This window comes from Anser anser (genome assembly GCF_964211835.1).
Source record: "Anser anser genome assembly, chromosome: 5".
Lineage (NCBI taxonomy): Eukaryota > Metazoa > Chordata > Aves > Anseriformes > Anatidae > Anser > Anser anser.
The window spans coordinates 59680166-59702777 of NC_139725.1; the positions used below are offsets into that span (position 1 = coordinate 59680166).

The following is a 22612-nucleotide window of genomic DNA, read 5'->3' on the forward strand; positions in this document are numbered from 1 at the left end:
CAAAGCAGCACAGTTATTTTTGCTATAAAACCGTGTAGACTTCTGTCAGGTTCCTTCAAATTTTTATTCATAGAATCATACTTGCCGTGGTTGAGCATTAGTTTACCTCACAGTAAGCCAGGCATGTTTGCATTTTGCTACTGCTTTTATAAGATGTAAAGAATTCTTTTATGTGAGAATGAACTTTAATGCGAAGTGGTTGAAAGGCTGTTTTCCCTAATAAGGGGCAGTAAAACCAGGAGTTTTTTAGGAGTTGTACTCGATGATCCTTGTGGGTCCCTTTCAACTTGGGATATTCCATTAAGATTGGAAAAGACCTCCAAGGCCATGTGGTCCAAATATACTATTATTTGAATTCCACTCAGGATCTCTTGTTTTGGTTGGGATTGCTGTTAGGCTAACCAGCCACTTGCGTCATGCCTTTACACAGACAGCACGAAGTGGCTCATTTCCCACTTGTTTAACCTTGTGATTTTAAGGCAGAGTACAGATATGCCTTGGTACTGGGGCAGGGAACAGAACTGCTGGGCAGCAGGGAGCAGCGGAGGTTAAGCTGAGGGAGAGGGGCTCGGCCTGGGACAGGAGGGAGGACAAACAAACAGCTCCTGGGGACGGCCATGGGGACGAGACGACCGCACCTCACGCTCGAGGCTGAAGTAAAGGCTGAGGCTGAGGCAGAGGCACGCCGCCCGCTGCCTCCCTCACCACCCCTCCCTGATTGGCTCCCCCTTCCCTTGCGGGCGGGACCGGCAGCCCACCACGACCAATCCGCGCCGCGAGCAGCTTTGGCGGGGAGCGCCCCACCCGTGCTGCCCAGAGTTGTGCGCAGGCGCCGAGGGGGGCGGTGACGCCAGGCTGCGGGCGGGCGGGCGGGGAGCCTGAGGGCGGCGGCGGCGGGCTCCCGGTGCAGCGCCTCGCCTCGCCTCGCCTCGCCCCGCGCGGTGCCGGCCATGGCTGCGTGCCGCCGCCTGGCCGCGGGGCTGCGGGACCCGCAGAAGGTGGCCGCCTTCCAGCGGCTGTGCGGCGTGGAGGGGCCCTGCGGCTGGCCCGACGCGGAGCAGCGAGCCGGGGGCCGGGGGCCGGTGGCTAACGGCGGCCCCGCGGGCGGCGGGCGACGGGAGGCGGCGGCGGCGGGGGCCGGCGGCCCCCAGGGGTGGCGGCGGCGGCCGCGGCGCAACTCCCTGTCAGAGGAGGAGGAGGAGGGCTGCCAGGAGTTCTCGACCCGCAGCCGCCTCCTGTACTACCTGTTCAGCCTGGGCACGGAGCTGGGCAACGAGCTCTTCTACATCCTCTTCTTCCCCTTCTGCATCTGGAACGTGGACGCCTGGCTGGGCCGGCGGCTGGTCATCGTCTGGGTGTGGGTGATGTACGTGGGGCAGTGCACCAAGGACGTGGTCCGCTGGCCGCGGCCCGCCTCGCCGCCCGTGGTGAAGCTGGAGGTGTTCTACAGCTCCGAGTACAGCATGCCCTCCACGCACGCCATGTCGGGCACCGCCATCCCCCTGGCGCTGCTGCTGCTCAGCTACGGCCGCTGGCAGGTACCGGCCGTGCCCCCCCCCCCTACCCTGGGGTACATGCACCCCCGGGGGGGGGTTTATGGAGGGGGAGGAAGGGGTTGGGTGGGGGTGGAATGTGAAATCCCTGCTCCTTTCCCCTGCACAATCGCTGCTTCGTTTTTCTGGCATCCCGGCGAGTGCTCAGGCTGTAAGAGCAGTTGTAATGTTTCCGAGCAGTTCCAATATTTCTGTCGTATTTCTGAGCAGTTCCAGTATTCCAGTACTTCTGTCATGTTTCTGAGCAGTTCTAATATCCCCATATTTCTGCCATATTTCTGAGCAGTTCCAGTATTTCTGTCTTCCAAGCCTTACTCTAAGTGATCGCCTCATCTTCTGAGCCCAAGTCTTACTGCGAGCTATCGCCTTGCTGTGCCCTAAAAATCTGCCCTAGGAACGTGCACGCCTTTCTCGAGGTTTTTCAGGTTAGCTGTTGTAAGGCTGGATGGTTTGCATGTACACTATTTGGATAGGCATTAGATGTTTTTTAGGCTTTTGGTCCTGCTGACTGAGAATGGGCTGGCGAGTCAGGATCTAAAGGGTTTTTTTGTTTTTTTTTTTTCTTTGAGGCACTCTGTAGCTTGAATCAATTTGGCTTTTCTCTAACTCTTGTTTTTTAGGTTAATTGCCTGTAAACTGGAGATGCGTATTTTTGCTTTGAGGAGTACATGTACTTTCAGATGGCTTTACAACTATTAACGTGCCAATAATTAGCAGGAACCGGTCTCTGAACCTTTTCAGAGCCTTCATTCAGCAAAATCTGGAGATGTGTCTATTGCACTTTGAGTCAGTGTGTGTTAAGGTGCAGTAACACAGAACATCAGGTGTACGCAGGCTGTGCTCTTGGTTCGGTGCTGGCTGCTTGCGGTACGGGCAACACAACTCCAAAGAAAGCGCAACATGTATGTGGTTCTCCAAATCACTGCACCAATTCCAGCAGTAAATGGAGGAGAGCGTTTTCCAGGCAACAAACATAGGATTTTAGCATTCTATGCATAATGTTTAACAAATTAAGCAGTAAGTCTACTTTTAAGCTGTTAATATTTACAAATTCTTATTATAATACCTGGCTATCTTAAGTCACATGTGTCACCTTTGCAGAGAACCCTTTTCTTATGCTTTATGCAGGAGATGAACCCTTATCTTCCAGTTACTATTAGCAGTCACCAGTTGTGTGCTGTCACGGCGTGACACTTTGTGGCTTTATCTTAGTATATCGAATGGGTGCCTGAAAGGAAAGAAAGAGCTGAGGGTTGGACACTGAGTGGTATTTGGCCTCTATTTATCAAAGCTTATGTATCTGTTTGTGTAAGGTGATACCATGTGCCCAAAAGAAAGCCCTTAGGGATTCATATTCTTTGCTAGGAAAATGTGAAATCCTACTCTGCCACATCTGTGCAGGCATCGGGTGTCACATTTTGTGGGTGTTCACAGAATAAATGCTTGGAGTTCTGTCACTGAGATGCTTAAGCTTAACATTGTTTTTTATGACTGACTGCAATCTGAATATTTGATTAGTATTTTTGTTAGATGTGTGGGGCTGATGTCACCTAAAGAATGAACGGGATTTTCTCCTGGCATGTAGGAAAGCTCATTTGGTAGTATCAGTCAGTTATTTTGCACACACTGTCATGTGTACAAAGGACAGCCTGGCTTGATTGCTTTTATACAACTGGCAAATTGACAAAGTATTAAATATTATTTTTTTAACTTAACCAGATTAAGTTTAGCTGCAGTCTACAGAAATATTGTGCTAATTAACCAGATGCATTTTTAATGAACGCATATTAAGAAATTATAAATATTCACTCCTAATGTTCTTCACTTAAAACCACACTTAAGAAATCGGGGAGCAAATTTAGTCTTCAGATGAATTGATTTTTGTCTATGAAACAGGTTTGAAAAACGACTTTTCTGAAACAAACTTCCACTATTTCAAAGCTTTCATTTAAAAAAACAAAAAACACCTGACTTTTAAAAATAATTTCTAGTTATTAAAGGGTAACCTGTAGAATGCTGAATATCTTTCAATATACCTCTATAAAGGAACAAGCTTCCATTTAATGCTTCTGCTGTTCTCCATATTTCTCTTACATTGTCAGGAATTGGAATCTATATGACAACCTTTGTGTCATACTGTTCTGGAAATAAGATTTAAAAAAAGAATGAAGCAACTGACATCCTGACTTCTTGGAAAACTATTAATGATGAGAGAGTTTGTCACAGCTCTTTTATTAAACTGCAGCTATGTATCAGCAGCTCCAGGTGGTGAGATTTATACTTGTTGGCAGATATTGGGGTACAGTTTTCCTGGGTGTTTAGGTAAGCATTACTTGGACACCGATTGCAGTAAATGAGTCCACATCTTAGCATTATTTGTTCAGAATAATCATAGTGGAATGAGACTGAGTGAATTTAGGGAGATACAGCTGTAACTCTGTGCAGAGATCTACTGCTGGAGTACAGGTAACTTTAATTGAGTTTGACAATTTAAGGTTTATAATAAACCAAAGAAAGCCACTCTCTAGAAGAGATTACTCAGATGAAAAGGGAATCACTTTCCTGTATAGCTTACTTGGAGCTTGCTTTCAGTGGGTTATGACTTCCTAGTATTGTGTAATAATTTTCTATCAAATGCAGTCTGTGAGTCTTTCCCTTGAACAATCTAGAGAACAAAGAAAATCTGCGCTTAATTTTGTAGGTATGGCCCAAATTACCCATTTAAAAACAACAGTTTTGATTTCCAGTTGGTTTTCTTTTAACCTGTTGAATTAAGTTTGTGGTTTCTTATTTTTCAATGTCTGTCTAATGCTGGTACAATTCCATGCCTTTCACAAAGCATTCAGAAGGATGTGGGGCTATACATAGTAAAACTAAAATACTTGGTTATAAATGCAATTTTTCAGGAAAATTTTATCAGAGATACTGTATGTTAAAGATGGCTGTGACAAATTTTTTGTTAGAGATTTTGGACACAAGGAAAGTTCAATGCAAATGATGTGCTTCCGGATGAAAGTCAGATGTTAAGATAATTTTCATTGTAGCTAACTGTTCTGTCCCTAGTAGAATGTAATTTTTCAGTTTCACCTTGTTCAGTGAGAGCTTGCCTGAATCATTTGATTCTACTTGCATCATATGTTAAATATTTTTTTTTCAGTTTCAGCAGGAAACACTGCCTGTTTCAAAGACACTTCAGTAACCTCAAATTGCAAAGCTCAAATCAAAAACTGACCAGAATTTGAGCATTGTAGACACTAATATTTTTCTTTCCATCTTTGAAGCTCTGAAACCCTGAAATAAGAGGACAGACACTTAAGACAGTGAGGTTTCAGATCCTGATATGATGTAGGAAACACTAAACCTTTGTCACGCTGGGGAGAACCTGCTTGCTTTGAAATATTTGCAGCTCGATGCAAGTTAGCTTATACAGTGTACTGAGCAGGGAGGAAGAGGTGGTGTGAGGTGCTAATTGTTATCTGCAAAATCTCCAAAAGCCGAAGTCTGAGGCTATTGGAAACCCCCCTTTTTTTTTTTTTTAATTTTATGTGATGGCTTTGAACTGCTGCTCTCGAATAGACATCAACTCGTACTTGATAAGAAACACTGCTTGGGTTCGGATGGTACCCGAATGTGTCACAACCCTGCTGGTTTGTTTTCAGGGGAAAAAGGATCAGCCAGGGGGACAGAAAAGGCCCTTTTCTGCCCGATTTCCTGCAGTGCCCAGCCTGGCTCTGGCAGCAGCTGCTGGGCTGGGACAGTGACGGGTTCCGAGCCCTGCCTTAATGAGCTGAGGCTCCTGCTGTAGGCGGCAGAACAAACCTCGTTAAGTTGATACTCACTCAGCAGGAGCCCGGAGCCTTGATTGATGAGTGGCTTGCCTCTGTAACTACATTAACCAACCTCTGTGGAAAGGGCTTATCTCTGGTAGCAGTTGAAAGCATTGAATATGGCAGCATTGTCCTCCCTGTGTGCTTGCATGCCAGTGTTTTATACAGAAATCCTGTCCACAATGACTCTTTCCACTCCACTGAGGATAATGGTGACCCTAATAAGCACTGCAGCTGAACTTCCAGTAGTCATCGGTTCTGTAATCATTTCTTTGACACACCTCAAAGTATTTTCCAGTTTTCATTTACTTAATGCTCTGATTCTTCATGCTCCTAATTGTGTGTTTAATGTGGCACCGGGTCAAACACCCCTCCAGAAGTCTTTCATTTGCACCGTGACTTTTATCAACCAAAGCTGATGAATCTAATAACACGAGACGGGTTTGACAGGATCTGTATTGGGAGTTGAGAGAGTTGTGCATCATTGTGATTGTCCACTGCTAAATTTTCCCTCTAGAATTGCCTTCCTGCTATCCCGTTTCTAAAGTGTAACTTCCGTCAGGTTCCCCTGGGCAGGGGGATTAATTAGCTGTTGGGGTTAGATGAACAGTCCCATCACAACACCGCTATAGTGGGAATTTTACAGCAAGCAAGTTGTACGCTTGTCTCATGAGTTTATTACGTGGTTTGCTTTAAACAATCCAACAAAAACACTTCTGACTTGAAAAGCAGAGAAGAAGAGGTGATCTGAAAGCCCCAGATATCGCAGTCAGGAGGTCTTGAGAAAGAGCTGGGAATTTGAAGGGTCAGCATTGGCCTTGTGTAGTTGAGTTGTGAAGCTGTGTTTTCTAGGTTCTATTAATGTTGTTAGCTTATTTGTAGGGGAAGCTGGAAAAAAATGGTGTCTTTTTTGATTCAGGTACTCTGACAAGTTTGAATTACACTGAGCAAGCAACCTATTACAAATCCCACCGGGGAACACCAGCCTGGCCTATTGAACTGCGTTGATTGGCATTCAACGTTTTTCAGTTTTGCATAAGCAAATCTTTAATTTGTGTAGAGCATCTTGGGGGACTATGCAAAAACAAGTACGGTAAGGTTAGAGGCCGAGTCCTTGGTGCAGAAGGGATTCAAAGGGAATACTTTGCTTCTGAAGCCATTTTTTTTCTTGGTGCATTGCACACGTGTAAAGCGCTGCTCATACTTTGACATAAAGTCTGTTGGTTGAGCTGAGAGAATGTCAGTTTGTAGAAAAATGTCTGTAGGTTTTGAGGGCATAAAAAGAGGAAGCTCTTGGTGATTCTTGCTGGGTGTGCCGAGGGAGGGACTGCCGTTTGTGATGGTTGCGAGGAGAAGCAGTAACAGGCTGCAGCTCCTGTTGCAACTCTTGATGTCTTTTCAGATGTGTAGCAGAAAATTAAACCTTTAGCTGCCTGAAAGACTGGCTTTGAAATCTTTATATTGGAGTTCAAAGAAGAGGCATGTATCGCTCAGATTTTTGTGCTTTTTTGTATTAAGGTTGGTCAGCAGAAAAAAGTAACTGATAAATGTAGCTCAGTGTTATTTACCCCATAGCATCTTTTGAAGAGACTTTTTTTGACTTTATTTATTCTAAAATGACTCATAAATGGTATTTCCTTTTTTTTTTTTTTAACCACCATCTTCTCCCTTTTCTGCCTTCTCCAAAAAACGATCGTTACATGCTGTGTGTTTTGTACTCAGCTGACCCAGCAGTGCCTCAGTCATCTTGTAAACATCGCTTACAGCTTTTGGACGGGCTGTTGCCCACGCACAGCCCAAGCCTCTTGGTAAAGGCATGATGCTCTGAGTTTTCCTTGGGCTCTTCCTGCTAACTGTCCCACAATAATTGTTTCAAACTTAAGCTGAACTTCTGAGTTATTACTCGATGATCTTTTCTAATCATACTACAGAATACTGAAAATGTTTGGAACCCATTGTGGATATTGAAAACTTCTCTGGTACAGAATGCACTCTAGGGGTGTAAAAGAAATGAGCATCCCGAGCGTCGAACGAATGTTCCGTTATGAAAGAAGGAATTTTCTGACCGAGGTCAAAGCTTTTCAGATGGATTGTTTCCTTATGAGCATTTCTAAACAATGGTTATGTTATTAAGACTCTTGGCATCAAGTCAGATCGAGGGGAGGGAGGAGGACAGGCACTTCAGGGAAGCGCTTGCTATGCGATCCCATTACACACTTGCAAGCTCTCTTTAGAGGATGCGGTTAAAGAAAATGGGGATTTTTCACTTAGAAACATAAGGCTTGATGATCTGTCCCTCATTTTTATGTATAAAGACCGGAATGTTTCTCTTTCAAAGAAACATCAATTCAAGCATTTAAAGGGCCAAACGTCAATGACTGTATCTTCCTAATCTATATGTTGCATTTCTTTATCTACGATCTCTGCATTGCTGTCAATTCCATCTGCCTCTGCTCCATTTTGTAGTGTGCTACGTGCTTACGCATATTATCAAAGATTTATTCTGACCTTTGGGGAAAAATATTTGTGCAAGCTGGTTATCAGTGATTTGATGTAATATGAAGTGTGGGTACTTCTCTCAAGGAGAAAAATACCAGGTTAATGTTGATTTTTGAGTCAACATGTGATTTTGAAGTTCAGACTGAGTACTATGTGAATATTATTGTTACGATTTTCAAATCACAAGGCTTCTTACTGTATGCCATACTGTATGCCAAAAATGCCATACACGGTTTGATAAATATTCCATATACTTCAAAACTGTTGAGATGGTGTGGAAGTGATTGAGATAGAGGTTTTTGGGGATAGTCTTAATTATATCTGACTCTGAGTGACTTGGAGTGTGGTCAAGAATGTCAATTGATGTGTCAATTCTGTTCTTAGAAGGAACGAGCTAAGAGAATGGAGGTTTTTGGGTTTTGTTTTTTTCCTACTTCTGCCAGTTGTGATCTCTAGCAACTTTTTGGAGCCTCATTCGCAGGGAGATGCAATGCTTTCCGTGTAAGAATAGTGATGACCTGGGAGAGAGGGTAGAAGTGGACTTGTCATCTTTGGTGGTTTGTGCCTCTGTGATTCTCATGTGGCATGTAAGGAACCATAGGACTAGAATTGCTGGAGTTCTGCAGTGTTGGTTTAGCCTCTTTCATTTAAGTAGAAACTGTCAGAGTGTATATTATATATACATATATTATATATGCAACTGTATAGACAAGATATGAGCTTATAACACAGAAGTAATTGATAACTATTCCCATTTACATATTTGGAAGTTACATTTTTCCAGAATAAGACCCAAAATAAGACTGAAATGAACTTTAAAAAAAAAATGGTTTTCTTCCACAAGTACTTGAGATTGGTTTATTTTAAAGCTTTCACATTAATCTTTCATACCACAGCTATTTAGGGTAGAAGACATAGTAAAAGTTGTTTTTTATTTGGAGGTTCATTTGTAACCGGGAGAGAAGCTTTGTGAAATACGGTTTCTTGCAAAGCAGGGCTGATAAATGTTAGTACTTGTAAGGCATTATGCAAGTCGGTGGCGGATGGTGTTTGGGGGATTTCACATGCCTAGGCAGTGGGAGGTTACAAATACCCACAGCCATGGTGTAACAGCCATGGTATAACCTGTGTGTGTGTATATGCAAAACAATAGCCGGGCAGTCATTTTCCAGTTGCAACAGCACTTTAACAACACTTGTTAGTACTTCAGTACCGTATTATTTTCAGACAGTGATTTGGAAATAACTTTATAGCATAAGCTTTTTTTAGGGATTACGGTGATATCCCCTGTTGGTGTTACGACTTGGCACGCTGCTGAGCAGCTGTCTTGTGAGCTGCGAAGTGTGTGGGAGTGTTAATGTGCTCCTTTAGTCACCTGGTGTGCTCATCCCTTATGCGTGAGGACAAAATTTGCAACTGCCTTATCACCTTGAGGCAGATCTTCAGCAGGCGCTACCGGTTTGGTGCTCGAGGAATTCTTGAACCCAGCGGTTGCTTTTAAGAGGCAGGAGCGAGCGCCCAGGGGAAGCAGGGATTGGTGCTGTGCCTTGTAGAAGGGCGGTGGTTCGGCTTGGTTTCTGCTTGCACCTAAGGAGGTCAGTGGGCTATGTTGCCCAGAAGCGTGCCTACAGCTTTGTGATGCTCCCCAGGTGGGTTCTGGGGTTGCGGGAGGAAAACCGGAGCAGTTGGTTGCGCGGGCTGTGCTGGGAGGTGCAGACGTAACACTGGAAGGCACCGGGAGAGAGGAAGGTTAAAACCTTCTTAAGGTTAAACATTATTCCTGTGTGTTATACAGAGATGGCTGCCTGAAGCTCTTTTGTATCAGCCTCTGAAATAGCTATCCCTTTAGATAAACTGGTAGTTGTCCAAGTGTGCCAGTTGGGAGCATGGGAGAGAAGGCTTAGCGTGGGAGCTAATCACAAAAATCTGCTTAACTGTTTGATGGTGGAATAGTATTCCAGAGCAAATTAGAATAATTGTTTCATTTTTTTTATAGTGGACTGGAGACACTACAGCTAGGTATATTGTGCTCGTTTGGGTGAAAAGAAACTGTCTGGGCTCAGGACTTCTACTGTTATGATCATCATGCATTAAAAATAGCAAAAATCAGAACGTGCCTAATGCTGCAAGCACACTTGTGGGCAGGTCATATGAACTCTGTCCCAGTCAGAGTAATTTGTGCTTCAGTTAAAAATTCTTCTGCGTTTCAGATTGTGTGAATCAGTGTAAAACGTGTCATTGGCTTTTTATTTGGGACATGATAGGGAAGGTTTTGAGCTCTCGGATACAGATGCTTTGGTGCCGAGGTACTGAGCTGGTGAGTGGTCTTGGATGTTTTAATGGGCATCTGTTTGCAATAATATCTTAAAAAAAAAAAAAAGTGTGAGAGCTAAATACTCTTTCCAAAGTTTTCTTCAAAGTAGGAGTTTGTGACACAGTTTCATTCTTCCCCAAACACCTCTCCCTTGAAAGTTCCTAACTGAGAGCAATCGCTTCGTTTCCAGAACTGGAATGAATTTCTGACTTTTCCCTGGGGTTCGTAGTTGCCTGCCCAGGACTCCTCACGCATGCCTTTTCCTTCATGCTCCTTTTTAGGCTCTTGCTGTTCAGTTGCTCCAACATCTTCTCCCCCACAATCCAAACTTATCCCAGCATCATTAGCTGCTACAGCCTGCTGATCCTGGCATTTCATTAATCTTCCTGTCAAAGCTCCAGCTTCTGAGCTCATTCCTTCATCGTTTCAGTTAAAAATAAATTATTAGGAATGTGATTTTATTCAGTTACAGTTTCTAGACAATTGCTGTAGCAGAAACATATTGCTCCATGAATTAGTGTAAAGCCAGATGCAACACAGTTGTGAGCTGGGCACTTAGAACAGATTTTAATGTGAATTCTGTTTTTCCTGTGAAATGGAAGATTCCTGATTTTCTGAGAGAGTTTTTCTTTTTGGTTTGTCATATTAACATGATCCTGGAGATGAGAATTCAAAGAATAATGGAATAATACAGAAGGCTGGTAATACTTTCTCAGACCTTTTGTTGAAAGACTGATTTAGAAGCTTGTAAATCCGTTAAATGGCCTTCACAAAGGATGACTTTCTCCAAGTAATTTAAATATCTTTTTCTCTAATGTGGTGGATGTTCTGTCTTCCAGCGTGCCCATAAAAGCAGCAAGGGAAAAGGCAAGGAAATTGCCTGTAATTCGCAAGTTTTCTTTTATTCTGAGATTCAAGTATATCCAGACTACTTGTTTAAATTGCAAATAATAAAAAGTTTACCTTGGTATCATTGCTTTTGTGTAGGAAGTGAAACAATTTTGGAAATGTCATTTTTTGTCTTGTGACTTCTTCTATAGAACTAATGCATATTTTTTAAAACTGAAAAAGGAAGTTGTATCCTGTCTTGTACAACATCTTGCAATACAGTAGTGGGGAAGTATTTCTTATCGTGGTGTAAGATGTGAAGTTAGTACAGCATATTTTATCCAAAAACCTATGAAAGTTAGCAGAAAGTGTAGAAACTTAGTATATGATGAGCAAAGTAAATTGTTCTTTCCCAGTGAAGGGTCCTAGTAATAACTTCTACCAAAAGGTGTTGGAAACAATTATATGATGTTTTTGATAAATTTCTCATACCAGCCACGTTAATTAATAAGGCTTTATAGAGATCAAAGAGGATTACTATTCTAGGAGTTTCACACTGACGCTCAGAGACTTGAGTCAAGGATTGCAGAACCTCTAAAAGTCTGTAGAAAATTGAACTCATCAGTAAATTATTATGAGTTGTGTTTTTCCCCCCCCCCAGGAGAAAGGTAGGACTGCTAGATTCTGCCCGGACAGCTCTTGACAGTACTAACGTGTTACGTAACTGCTTCACCCAGAGTAAACTGTTCCAGAGCTCATAACACAAGGATTGACCCTCGCTATGTTCCCTACTTAGGGTACCATAGCACAGCAAGACTATTAGAGATCCATCCACTTGTTACTGCTTTGTCTGGAAGAAAAATGGAAATAACGGCCTGAAATTCGTATAGCCTGAATGCAAAGGAAGAGGACAAGAAAAAAATGAAAAAGTTTGACTTCATAAAGTTTTGACTTTATAAAAAGCAGACTTACTGATAAGCTTGGGAAGGCTAGGGCAAGAAAAAGGGTAAGCAGAAGTTGCATTAATTGGTTTTTGCTAAGTTCTTTTTGTGGGGTTAACCATGGAATTTTTATAGTGATTTTTTTCTTCAAATTCTAATACAATCTTTCATTTTTTTTCCTACCAGTACCCCCTTATATTTGGACTGATCCTTGCATTCTGCTGGTGTTTATTGGTTTGCTGTAGTCGAATTTATATGGGAATGCATTCAATTTTGGTAAGATATCCTAAACTTTTATTTCAACTATTTCTGTTAATTTCTGGTTTCATAAACTTCCATCACTTGATTTTTATTTTTTTTACAGTACAATAATTGTATCTAGCTTTATTTATTTTAAAATATGCTGTAATATAAAGTACAGGATAGATACACAGGTTGTGTAGGGTACATACAGGAACAGAATACTTGTATTTCCTTAGCAGAGAGCATACACTACAATGTGATCTGCAATGTGTACTTGCTTTTTCTAGGCTATCCTTACCATGCAGCAGTCATGTATTAACAGGAATGAAGCAGCCAGACCCATTTAGCTCTATTTCTTGGCTTCCCCTAAAATAACTGGGTACTTGACTTCCAAAATTTGGGTCAATTTTCTAGCAGGTTTGTGTTACTTCGTCTCTGTAACTGTTATGTGCTAAACTTGGGATCAATACAAATAATGATGTTAGTACCCAGATGCAGTACCTGGGTAGCTGATTTGCTGATTTCTGTACAAGGTCTTCTGGGTGACAGTACTGCTCAAAAGTCTCAGAATCTATCATAAGAAGTGACAGCTAAATGAAACAAAAATGTAAACAAATGCATTATCAAGATTTACAGTAATGTGTACTTCTTAAATCTTAATCTTAAAGATTCTGAAGTCTTTTTAGAAAACTGTCGATATATGGTTGCAGTATTTTAAGATTGCATTTGCTTTTATTGCGTGGAATAAAGAAAGGTACGTTGAGCTATATTGAAGTGGTCTCCAGTGATGTTTTACAAAAAAGGCAGTGTCACTGAAGGTTCTTCTTTTCCACAGGGAAAGTGAGAACTGCATCATTCATTACAGCATCTTAAATGAGTTCAAACATAGTAATTTAAACTTCGATTATGAATGTGGAGCCATAGGAACTCCTACAAGCATCCAAAAAATTGAGGGAGAACAACCTTGGAAAGTTTTTTATTTTTTTCCTGCAAACTAACACATGCTTGGATTTTTTTCACTGTCAAATTCATTCAGGCTTGTTTGTATTGTGAGCATGATGTGGTGTGACAGACCAAAGCAGACTGAGTTTGTTCTGTTAACTTGGTGTTACATGTGCACCTGTAGCTCACTCAAAATGAGGTGCGTTGCTTGAAGCACATTTGGAACAAATCTGAAATCTCTCCTGCAGGAAGAGACAAACCTCAGAATCTAGCAAATTTCTTGAAGTATTGGGGGAATGTCAGAGATTTATTTATTTAATAATGGCTTTGAGCAGCCTGGTCTAGTGGGATGTGTCCTTGCTGAGGGCAGGGGGAATGGAATTAGATGATCTTTAAGGCCACTTACAATCCAAAGCATTCTGTGATTCATTGTTCTGAAAGTTTGTATATCAAAGGTTTGCATTTTCCCATGAAGTACTCTGTGCATCTGTCTAGGAAGGTATTCCTTCAAGCTGATCACTAAAAATATCTCTCCTCACACGTTAAAGATAAATTGTATGCGTTGGGTTAGCAGAATTCTTAAAGCATTGATACAGTAGCTAAAAGTGCATGTCAAGCTTCTGTTAATTTACGCTCCATCAGTCTTAGTGCAGAATTGGGTGATTAAGGTTACAAAGTGTAAACTGCCTTTTCTTCAACAGGGCAGAAGTAATTTTGCAGGGTAAGGGAGTGGCTGTTAATGTCCGCTCAGGTTTCATGTCAGCTACTCGAAGCATGTGCTAGTGTTTTACTTACTAACGTTTCAAAATAAACAAATAACAAAGTTGTCATCGTTGAAAAACAGAATTACCTATTAAAAAGGATTAAAAAATACACATGTGGATGCATGCAATATAAACATGGGAAAAACAAGAACACTACAAAATAGTGATCTGAAATGTAAGACCACTGCTATGGATGGCTAGAAAAGTTTTTGAAGATCACTTTCTAAAAGGAGAAGAGCTACCAAAGTGATAAACTTGGTAATGAGCAATTAAATTGGTGGATGAAAGAAGTGTAAAAGGTGCATGTGAAAATCACAGGATGGTTTGGGTTGGCAGAGACCTTACAGCCCATTTAATCCCAGTCCCTGCCATGGGCAGGGACCCCTCCTGCCAGCCCAGGCTGCCCCCAGCCCCATCCAGCCTGGCCTTGGGCACTGACAGGGATGGGGCAGCCACATCCCTGTGGATGAAAATAAGGCAGCTGGAGAAAAGCTGAGGGATTTATTTGCATTAGTGATCAGGAGGCTTCCCGAGTCAGAACCATTTGAATGGAAGGCAATTGGGATGAACTGTTGCTTCAGTTGACAACAGATAATGTCTTAGAACCAAGTCATAGAAGAAATAGCTGTGCATCACATAGATGGGTTATTCAGAGCTCTCGAATCTTGGTAGCATTTGAGTGAATGCCATTAATTTTGTTACCTATTATATAAATGAACCATCCTGCCTGAGTCTGGGGGAGAAGGTGGTAAATACAGCAGGAGGCTGTTGTGATCAGTTTTGAAATGAACAAGTCTGACTTTCGTATGAGTTAAATTGTATGAGAGCTTTTATTAGGTATTTAATTAGTGGAAGTGAATAAAGATAAATTCAAGACAGAGCAATACAAATATTGCTGATGGAAGTCACACCTGGCTCATGGAGAAGTTGATGTTCATGTGAATGAAGGTGATCTGCTCTGTAGTGCTTGGATTTCTAAAAAGCCTTCAACGAACTTCTTAAAGGTGACAACACTTGTAAATAGTCTACAACTGAGTGATTAATTAGCAGTGGTTGAAACTTAATGATAAACTGAAAAATTATTAGAGAAACCTCCTTCATTAAGAACAGACACTTTTAAAAAATGATAATAAAACCAAACTTCAGGTGTGAAGACACAGAAGTTCCCCTCTGCCTCCTCTGCTTAAATCGCTGCACCCCTGGAACCAGTTCTGTTTTTTCAGTGTTGTTTGTTCTGAAGCTGGAGTTGTGTGGAGTCTCAGCTGCCCTAATGCCTAGCTGCAGCAGTCCTCTGCTGCCTCACCAGTTTTTGCTGCCAACCCTCTTTGTGTTGGCCCCAGGCACTTAGGTCCAGTATGGAGCTTTTCAGCAAACTTAGTTGGCAGAAGCCATTTAGCTGGGCTGGCTTTGTACTGGCTGTAGGCAGGAATGCCCCAGTCCTGGGTAAAGGCCATTGTAGCCAGTGAATAGGTAGGTCTACAGTGTCATTTGATCGTGATGCAGATGTTCTATTCATAGTTGACCAAATATAATTCATTACCTTACCCTTAACATAAAGAAAAAAAAAGTCTTGTGCAGTGAATGTGAAAATGTGAAAACATGGGAATTTGCAAGTAGATTTTTAGCACAGAGCAGCTAGGTTTGTCTCCATGTTACTGTAACTTATTTTTTGAAATAGTTATTACACTGAAAACATCTTTCTCTCTCCTCACAGGATGTTATTGCTGGATTTCTGTATGCTATTCTCATCCTGATTGTCTTCCATCCAGTTGTGGACCTGATCGATAACTTCAATTTAACTTACAAGTATGCACCTTTAATTATCATCAGTCTCCACTTAGCCCTGGGCATCTTCTCTTTTACTCTGGACACCTGGAGCACATCGCGAGGAGACACGGCTCAGATACTGGGCTGTGGTGCCGGAGTAGCCTGTGGCTCTCACGTGAACTACCTGATGGGCATAGACCTAGATCCTCCTCCCGACACGCTTCCTTTATCTCTTTCCTCTCTCACTGTGACTGTGTTTGGAAAAGCCATACTGCGGTTGTTGATTGGAGTAATAATCCTGCTACTAACAAAAGTAGCGATGAAAAAAGCTACTATTCCCCTGGCATGTAAAATATTTCGCATACCGCTCGATGATGTGCGGAAAGCAAGACAGCGCATGGAAGTCGAGCTTCCCTATCGCTATATTACGTATGGAATGGTTGGCTTCTCCCTTGTGTTTGTTGTTCCTTGCCTCTTCAGTTTTATGGGTCTTTCTTGATGCAGATTGATCACTTGAAAAAGGAAGAAGAGAGCTAGTTGCTGTCTGAAGAGGTGCACTAGTTTGCTAAGGGAAGGCCAGTGAGCTTGGCTTTCGGCAGTCTTCACTTTAACAGCAATACCTAGCAGGCAAAGCATTTAAAGGACATTGCACGTCTCTGGTGTGGTATGGGGCTAGGGGTCAAGTACAGTTCCTGAGAAGTGCTGAACTCTGTAAATGCTATGTCTGGCCTTATTGCTGTAACAAAGTCTGCGTGTTTGTGTGCGGGACGCGGTGAATGTACCTGGGATGTCTGTCATACTGTACCTGTATACACCGATGTTTCAACAGGTACGTCTGACAGCTAAGCAGAAAGCTCCACTCATGATTTATTTGCCATTTCATAGGAACTTATTCAAGTTGTTGGACCATACACTGCCAAATTTGTTTCCCTCAATTATGACCTGAAGTCCTGCGTCATGATATTTCAGCTAATTGGCATTTTAATGGACCAAACTTGTAATGAGGTTAAATTTTAAAAAAGAAAACAAAATAAAAAAAAAAGCTCTTTTCTTTAGCCTCCCATGCAGAGTACACTGTCTGGATTGGCATTGGTGATAGACAGAGAATGTATGATTCAGGTACTGTATCTTATGGGTTAATGACTGTGCCTTTCTGTTGTTAAATTAAGAAATGCCATATATACTGTGATGTAAAAAGACTAACTTTGTTTAAAACCATACGTAATTAGGCAGATACTTTTAAATGTTAAATTGTCCATGTTGCTGGCATGGTTCAAGTTAACCGGAACGTTCACAGTTCAGCCTGTTCGAAATCGCATAAATGAAATGGCCCAAGAATTGTGCTCTTGAGCTCAAGAGGTGGTAAATGGACAATAACCTATTTGTAGGTATTTTTAATGTGTATTGTAAGTTCCTGGAAGAGGATATATTTTTCTGGAGATTGTTTTTACAATGCAGAGATGTTCAAAATTAATTATCTAAAAATATAAACAAAAAAATACCCCATTCTATTAAGAAGTGGACCTTGCATATGATTCCAAACTGAGAAGGACCATTGTTTTTAGAATGTGCTTAGAAAATCTTTATCCTTGGAAAAAATATGTATTTTTATTCATTAACATACTGTATTAAAGGTGGTAATCACTTTTACCCAACTTAGCTGTAAGATAATATAATGATCAAAGTAAATTTTTAAGCGTTCTGATAGGTAGATATGAGCACTCAGAAGACACTATGGTCGATGCATAAATGGCTTCTGCATATGTAGATTTTGAGTTGTTATGCACTTTTCAGCTTTTCATGATCCTTTTTTCCAGTGATGAGTATAGTATATGATGTTTGAACTGTAATTTCACATGCTTTTTTCATTTTGTCTCTTATACTGTTACCTAATATGTTACCAGGAACTGCTGTGTTACAGCAAGAGGTATCTAACTGTCTGGCCAGACAATAATTACTGTTGTTTTTGTATCAGTGCATTTTCTTTTTTTTTTTTCCGGAAAAAAAAAAAAAACAATTTGGATAGGAAGTATAGGGAATAATATAGTTAGAATACAAAGCTTACTTTTTCTTACAAATTATTTGGAATCAAAAGTCTTTTTCTGTTGGAAATATGAGCTCCAAATTATTAATTTGTAAATTAAAAAAAAACCTTCCCATTCCTGTCTTTTCTCAAAGCGAAGTTATTGTACACTCCTATTAGATGATGTGAAAATCTGACTTTCTGATGTGCATTCGGAATTCACTGCTATGAATGTATTCAAAAGAACTGAAGTGTGTTAAACAACTCTTATAGTTGAAAAGATCTTACCTTATAGGAGAAAATCAAAAACAGAAATATGCACTGAAACAAGCTAGCTATTTTCTGTCTGTTCCTTTATTGCAGTTTTATGCTGAATGCGTAGTAAAAGATAAATTCGTTTCCAGGTTTTTGAGGGAGGGATTTCCACTGATTTGGCTTTGCGCACTAAGGTAGTTGTTGAATAAATAGCTGGGAGGAATGTACACAAAATGCCTTATGTTTAAAGCCCTGAGCAAGTGTTTGTAGTTCCAAATTACAGTAGTCTGAAGTCTGATAAAAGCGATGGGATGATTTTCTCTGAAATTTAGGGCATAATAAATATCTTAGTTTTACATTTTATAGTGAAGAATGTTTAAACTATAGCACAGAAAGGATGGGTCAACAAATCTCATTTTTTAAGGTACGTATTTGATTTCTAGGAACTTCAGGTTTACAGAATTAGTGTGTTCTTAAATGTGTCTTCTCTAGCTGTGCTTGCTCTGTTGTACTATTAATGGAAAAGAAAACCTGTTGTGGAAAGTGTAGAATGGGTGGGAAAAAATAGGTAGGGCTTTCACCGGGTTAAGGAAAATTGCACTGTAGCTTGTTCTACTGTTACTCAAATATATAATATTCTGTATTTTTATACATTACGTTGGGTAACTTCAAAATGTCACACGTTGTGTACCACATTTAGTCTGCAGGAAATACATATCAGAATGTTGGTTTATCCAGCACCTTTACAACCCTATTTGTAAGACTGCAACTACTTCGCTGTAGTTTACGTGAATAACTTTTACTATTCTATTTTCATGTTTTATAAAGGACTTGGCTCAAGAGGGCAGTTTAGCACAAAGTATCATGCAATGTGAATTACTGTTACAGAGTAAAGAATTGTAAAAATACAAAAATTTTAAAAAAAGATATATTTATTTTAATAAATGTTTGGTTAATAAGATTTCTCCAAATCAGTCATAACAAAACAGGTAAAACTAGAGCACTTTTTCCCTAAGCTATTGCTAGAGTTGGACATGAAAAAATGTTTCCAGTGTGAGCTGCTGCCAAATTATTTATAACTAAATTTAACATAGCTTTAAAAATGTAGTTAAATGTCTTTTCAGAAGGATAACACACTTGAAACCTCTCGTGAAGAGGTGCAAAAACATTATTCATGTCACAGTGAACTTTCTTAATTGCAGTTCATAAAGTCCTGAAGGTAGAAATACCAGATTATTGAAGCAGATAGGGATACGCACTTACTACAAAAAGATACGAGATAAATTTGTTTTATGTAATTACTGTGTGAAATACAAAACTGAAACTAACATTAGCATAGAATGTAATTTGGCAATAAGTTCTGTTTTCCAAGAGGCTGAAGAGACAGGAATTTAGTCTTAGACTGCCTTAAGCCATGAGACAAACTTTTTTCCTGACCTGGCCCTCAAATAGACAAACATAGGCGTTGCATCTTGGGTTAAGTTCTGCAGCCTAGTCTTACGAAAAAAGTTTCGTGTTTACAATAAAACTCTTGCTTTTGCTTCCCATTCTGTGAACTGGGGTTGAAGCATCTTTCTTTCATGTCATCACCCGTGAAGCCCTTCAGCCTCTGATCACGTTTGCCTTATTACTTATCTTGCAAATTTAAAAAAGAAAATCAAGGTAATTTGGCAAACCAAAGGGAGATATCTTTTTTAAGAAACTTACTTAGAAACTTTTTTCTTAAGCTTACATACAGCTTTTCTCGGGGTGGGGGGACAGACACCAACTAAAAGATGCATTTCTTTAAAAATGGTATCTTTAAATGTGATATGTAGTTTTGTTTTCTACCAGAACAGTGTTAGATTGTCTGGATTTTAAAAGCTGGCATATTTTCCTTTGCTACTCGATTTTTACTATGCTTTCACTGTGTTTTTTACACATTTCTTGCTTATTTCCTGGGGAGTGTCCTGAGCTTCTTGTAAGCAATTGCTACTTATGTGAAGATTGTTGGTTTGAACTTGTAAATACTTAAGGGCTGTTAGTGGCTGTTAGCTGCTCAAATGCATAAAACAAACCTTGCATGCTGTAAGTAAATACATCTGCTGTGTTAAAAGTTGCTTCTATTTCAGCGTTTGCTTTCTCAGTACAAAAGAAGGGAGACTGACATGCAATATATAAAATATTTAATACTTCAAGTGTATGAGGGGGGTATTGCTGTCTAACCCCCACTAACTTTGCTGGGAGTTCTGCACCTAGTTCTTTATTTCATTGAGAGTGAACCCTGAAGGTCGTGTCCACAGTCTGGTGTGCATCCATGAAACAGTGTGCATTAAGTGACTTACTTTGTAAGGGACTGTTCTTTTTAAAATCACTTGGCCCAGTTTATACAGGACTTTTAAAGGGCTTACCTTGGAAGATGTTTCTTAGTCGCTGGAACTGCTTGTAGATTTGCAGCAGTTGATTGATACTTTTTCCTCTGTACCATAGTGGTGCTGAATAACAAGATCACTGAATGCTAGTAGATGAAATGTTGGCAGGAGAGTTAATTCTTGGGGGGATTAATTTTCTGTAATTGTTTGCGCTGTTTTCCTTAGATGTAGAATGTTTCTGGGTTATACAATTTACTGCTATATTCTACAAATGACTTTGAGGAAACTTTGACTTTTTATGTGGGAGGAATTGTCATTGAATGACTTCATGCCAGGACTTTATTCTAGTGTAAAGCTTAAGTGGTATTTTTGTTTCTGCAAAAAATATACAAGCCTATTTAAAATTTACTGTAAATACTGTCTTTGTCAAATGGATTAGTTGGGTCACTAAGTTGTTTTCTTTCTGTAACACTTTGTGAAACGAGGGCAAACAAAACTTAATTTGGAAACAAAGAAAGGCATCATGGTAGAGAGGATATTGCTTTTTAGGTGTTCTCTAATTCTAACTGCATGCTGGAGTTGAATCAAATTTTCTATGCATTACAAAATGTGTTTTGTGCTTAGTTCTGCACCTGAAATAATTTGCATATTAGTAAGTGTCCATTTAACAGAATGAAGGGGTACAGAGGAGAATACTACCTTAAAGTGATTGGTAAGTGTAAATAATATGCCCTATCAATCTAGACTAAACTTTGTGACTAAATTAGTCACTGAGCTTTTTCTGACAAATTTATTTTGTTTGCAAGTCAAGGCTGATATGCCAGAAATGAAAATGAGTTTTAAGACAGACATTTAAAATACCGTAACTGAAAAGGAGAATTCAGTAACCGGTAGCTTTAAAAGTAAGAGCAAAGACTGAGGGGGATTTTGTATTAAACTTAATGCACTTAAAATTATGCCAAAATTTGGCCTATACTTGATTTATATGAAATCTGTAATACAATATAGATACACATATATATAAAATAGTGCATATTGCTGTTTAGTTTTTTTAAAAAATATATGCATATATTTTTCTTGTTACTGCATTCCCTGTTAAAAGCAAATATCCATAAAATATAAAAAAGCTTTGTATTAGGTAAGGCTATATGTTGATAGTATTTTGGGAAATAGTGCAGTTGTAACCCCCCAGTCTCTCAACCTCTTGGAGAACTTTTATTTTAAACAAAACAAAAAAAATGCTTTCAAGTGCAAGCCCTGATTTTGGTTGAGGATCATATAGTGGTTGCTGTATAATAGGATACAACTGATGTGTAAAAGTTAATACATTAGAATGTTTTTGTTATTGTTAACGACTTTTGTATTTGTACACTTTCTGCGGTTGTCAACTAATATTTAAACTTGTATTTACTGGTAAGTGAAGTATCTAACTTCATCTGCAATGAGCGTAATAAACTACTGTTGGATTCAAATGTCTTCCCTTGTCTTTATTCCTTCCAGTGCTGAGGAGCATGTGGTTGGATTCATATCATGAATGTGAAACAATGACCACAAGAAAACTTGCATCATGTTATTACAGCAATAATTGTTAGAACAATATTGTCTCTTAAGATCTGGGTTTAGATGCAAAAATTCAGGAAAAAGAATGAAGAAATATCAAAATGTCTTGAATTTGGGGATGCTTAGTTTCATATTGTTCATACTGTATATAAAGATTTAAGTTGCACCTTTCCATAACTTTTTCTACTTGTTGAACACTGATAAATCAATATGGAAACATGTTCTTATTCTTAGTGACAAAAAATCTGCTTTCCGTGAGAGTTCCTGTTGCATGGAGGAAGAAAAACCTTCACAAGTTCTGAAAATACTGAAGTTTGGGTTTCCAGTGGGTATCTGATGGGTACTTTGACTCAGGCTGCAGTTGTAGCTTAATGAGATAGCTGAGTTCTTATTTAAAATCAGAATCCGTGTAGAAAACAACCACGAGTTTGTATCCTGTTGGCCCACCTTCCGGTAACTTGCCTTGCTAATATGTTTTGAGAAGCAGCCAGCTGTGGGTATTTTTTAATAGACTAGTAGTGAATACCTACAGCTTCTCATAGAATGCGTGTAGGCAGCATGTTAGCATGAGCTTTGATTCCATAGTAAACAAATCTAATTTCAGAATAGTGTTAATTTCTAATACTTAATTTTGCTTTACTGTGGTTCCAAGACGTTTTAACTGCTATGTAATACATAAACACTGTAAAATATTGGTTCGTTTTAATATTTCTATAACTATCTCTAGCCTCAAGCTTCTTGAAGA

General features: G+C 40.0%; 1 protein-coding gene across 1 annotated transcript; it reads left to right on the forward strand.

Moving 5' to 3' along the window:
- Positions 1-817: 817 nt before the first annotated feature.
- On the forward strand, positions 818-21779 carry SGPP1 (sphingosine-1-phosphate phosphatase 1). The gene is made up of 3 exons (XM_083839149.1): positions 818-1538; positions 12149-12238; positions 15626-21779. Exons 1-3 carry the CDS (start codon positions 951-953, stop codon positions 16175-16177), a joined length of 1230 nt encoding a protein of 409 aa, XP_083695275.1. The 5' UTR covers positions 818-950; the 3' UTR covers positions 16178-21779.
- Positions 21780-22612: the final 833 nt, after the last annotated feature.

Excerpts from the sequence above, each read along its gene's own strand:
- SGPP1 (XM_083839149.1), top strand. The coding sequence starts at position 951 with ATGGCTGCGTGCCGCCGCCTGGCCGCGGGGCTGCGGGACCCGCAGAAG. Across the intron at positions 1,539-12,148 it reads TCAGCTACGGCCGCTGGCAG|TACCCCCTTATATTTGGACT; the intron begins GTACCGGCCGTG and ends TTTTCCTACCAG. Across the intron at positions 12,239-15,625 it reads TGGGAATGCATTCAATTTTG|GATGTTATTGCTGGATTTCT; the intron begins GTAAGATATCCT and ends CTCTCCTCACAG.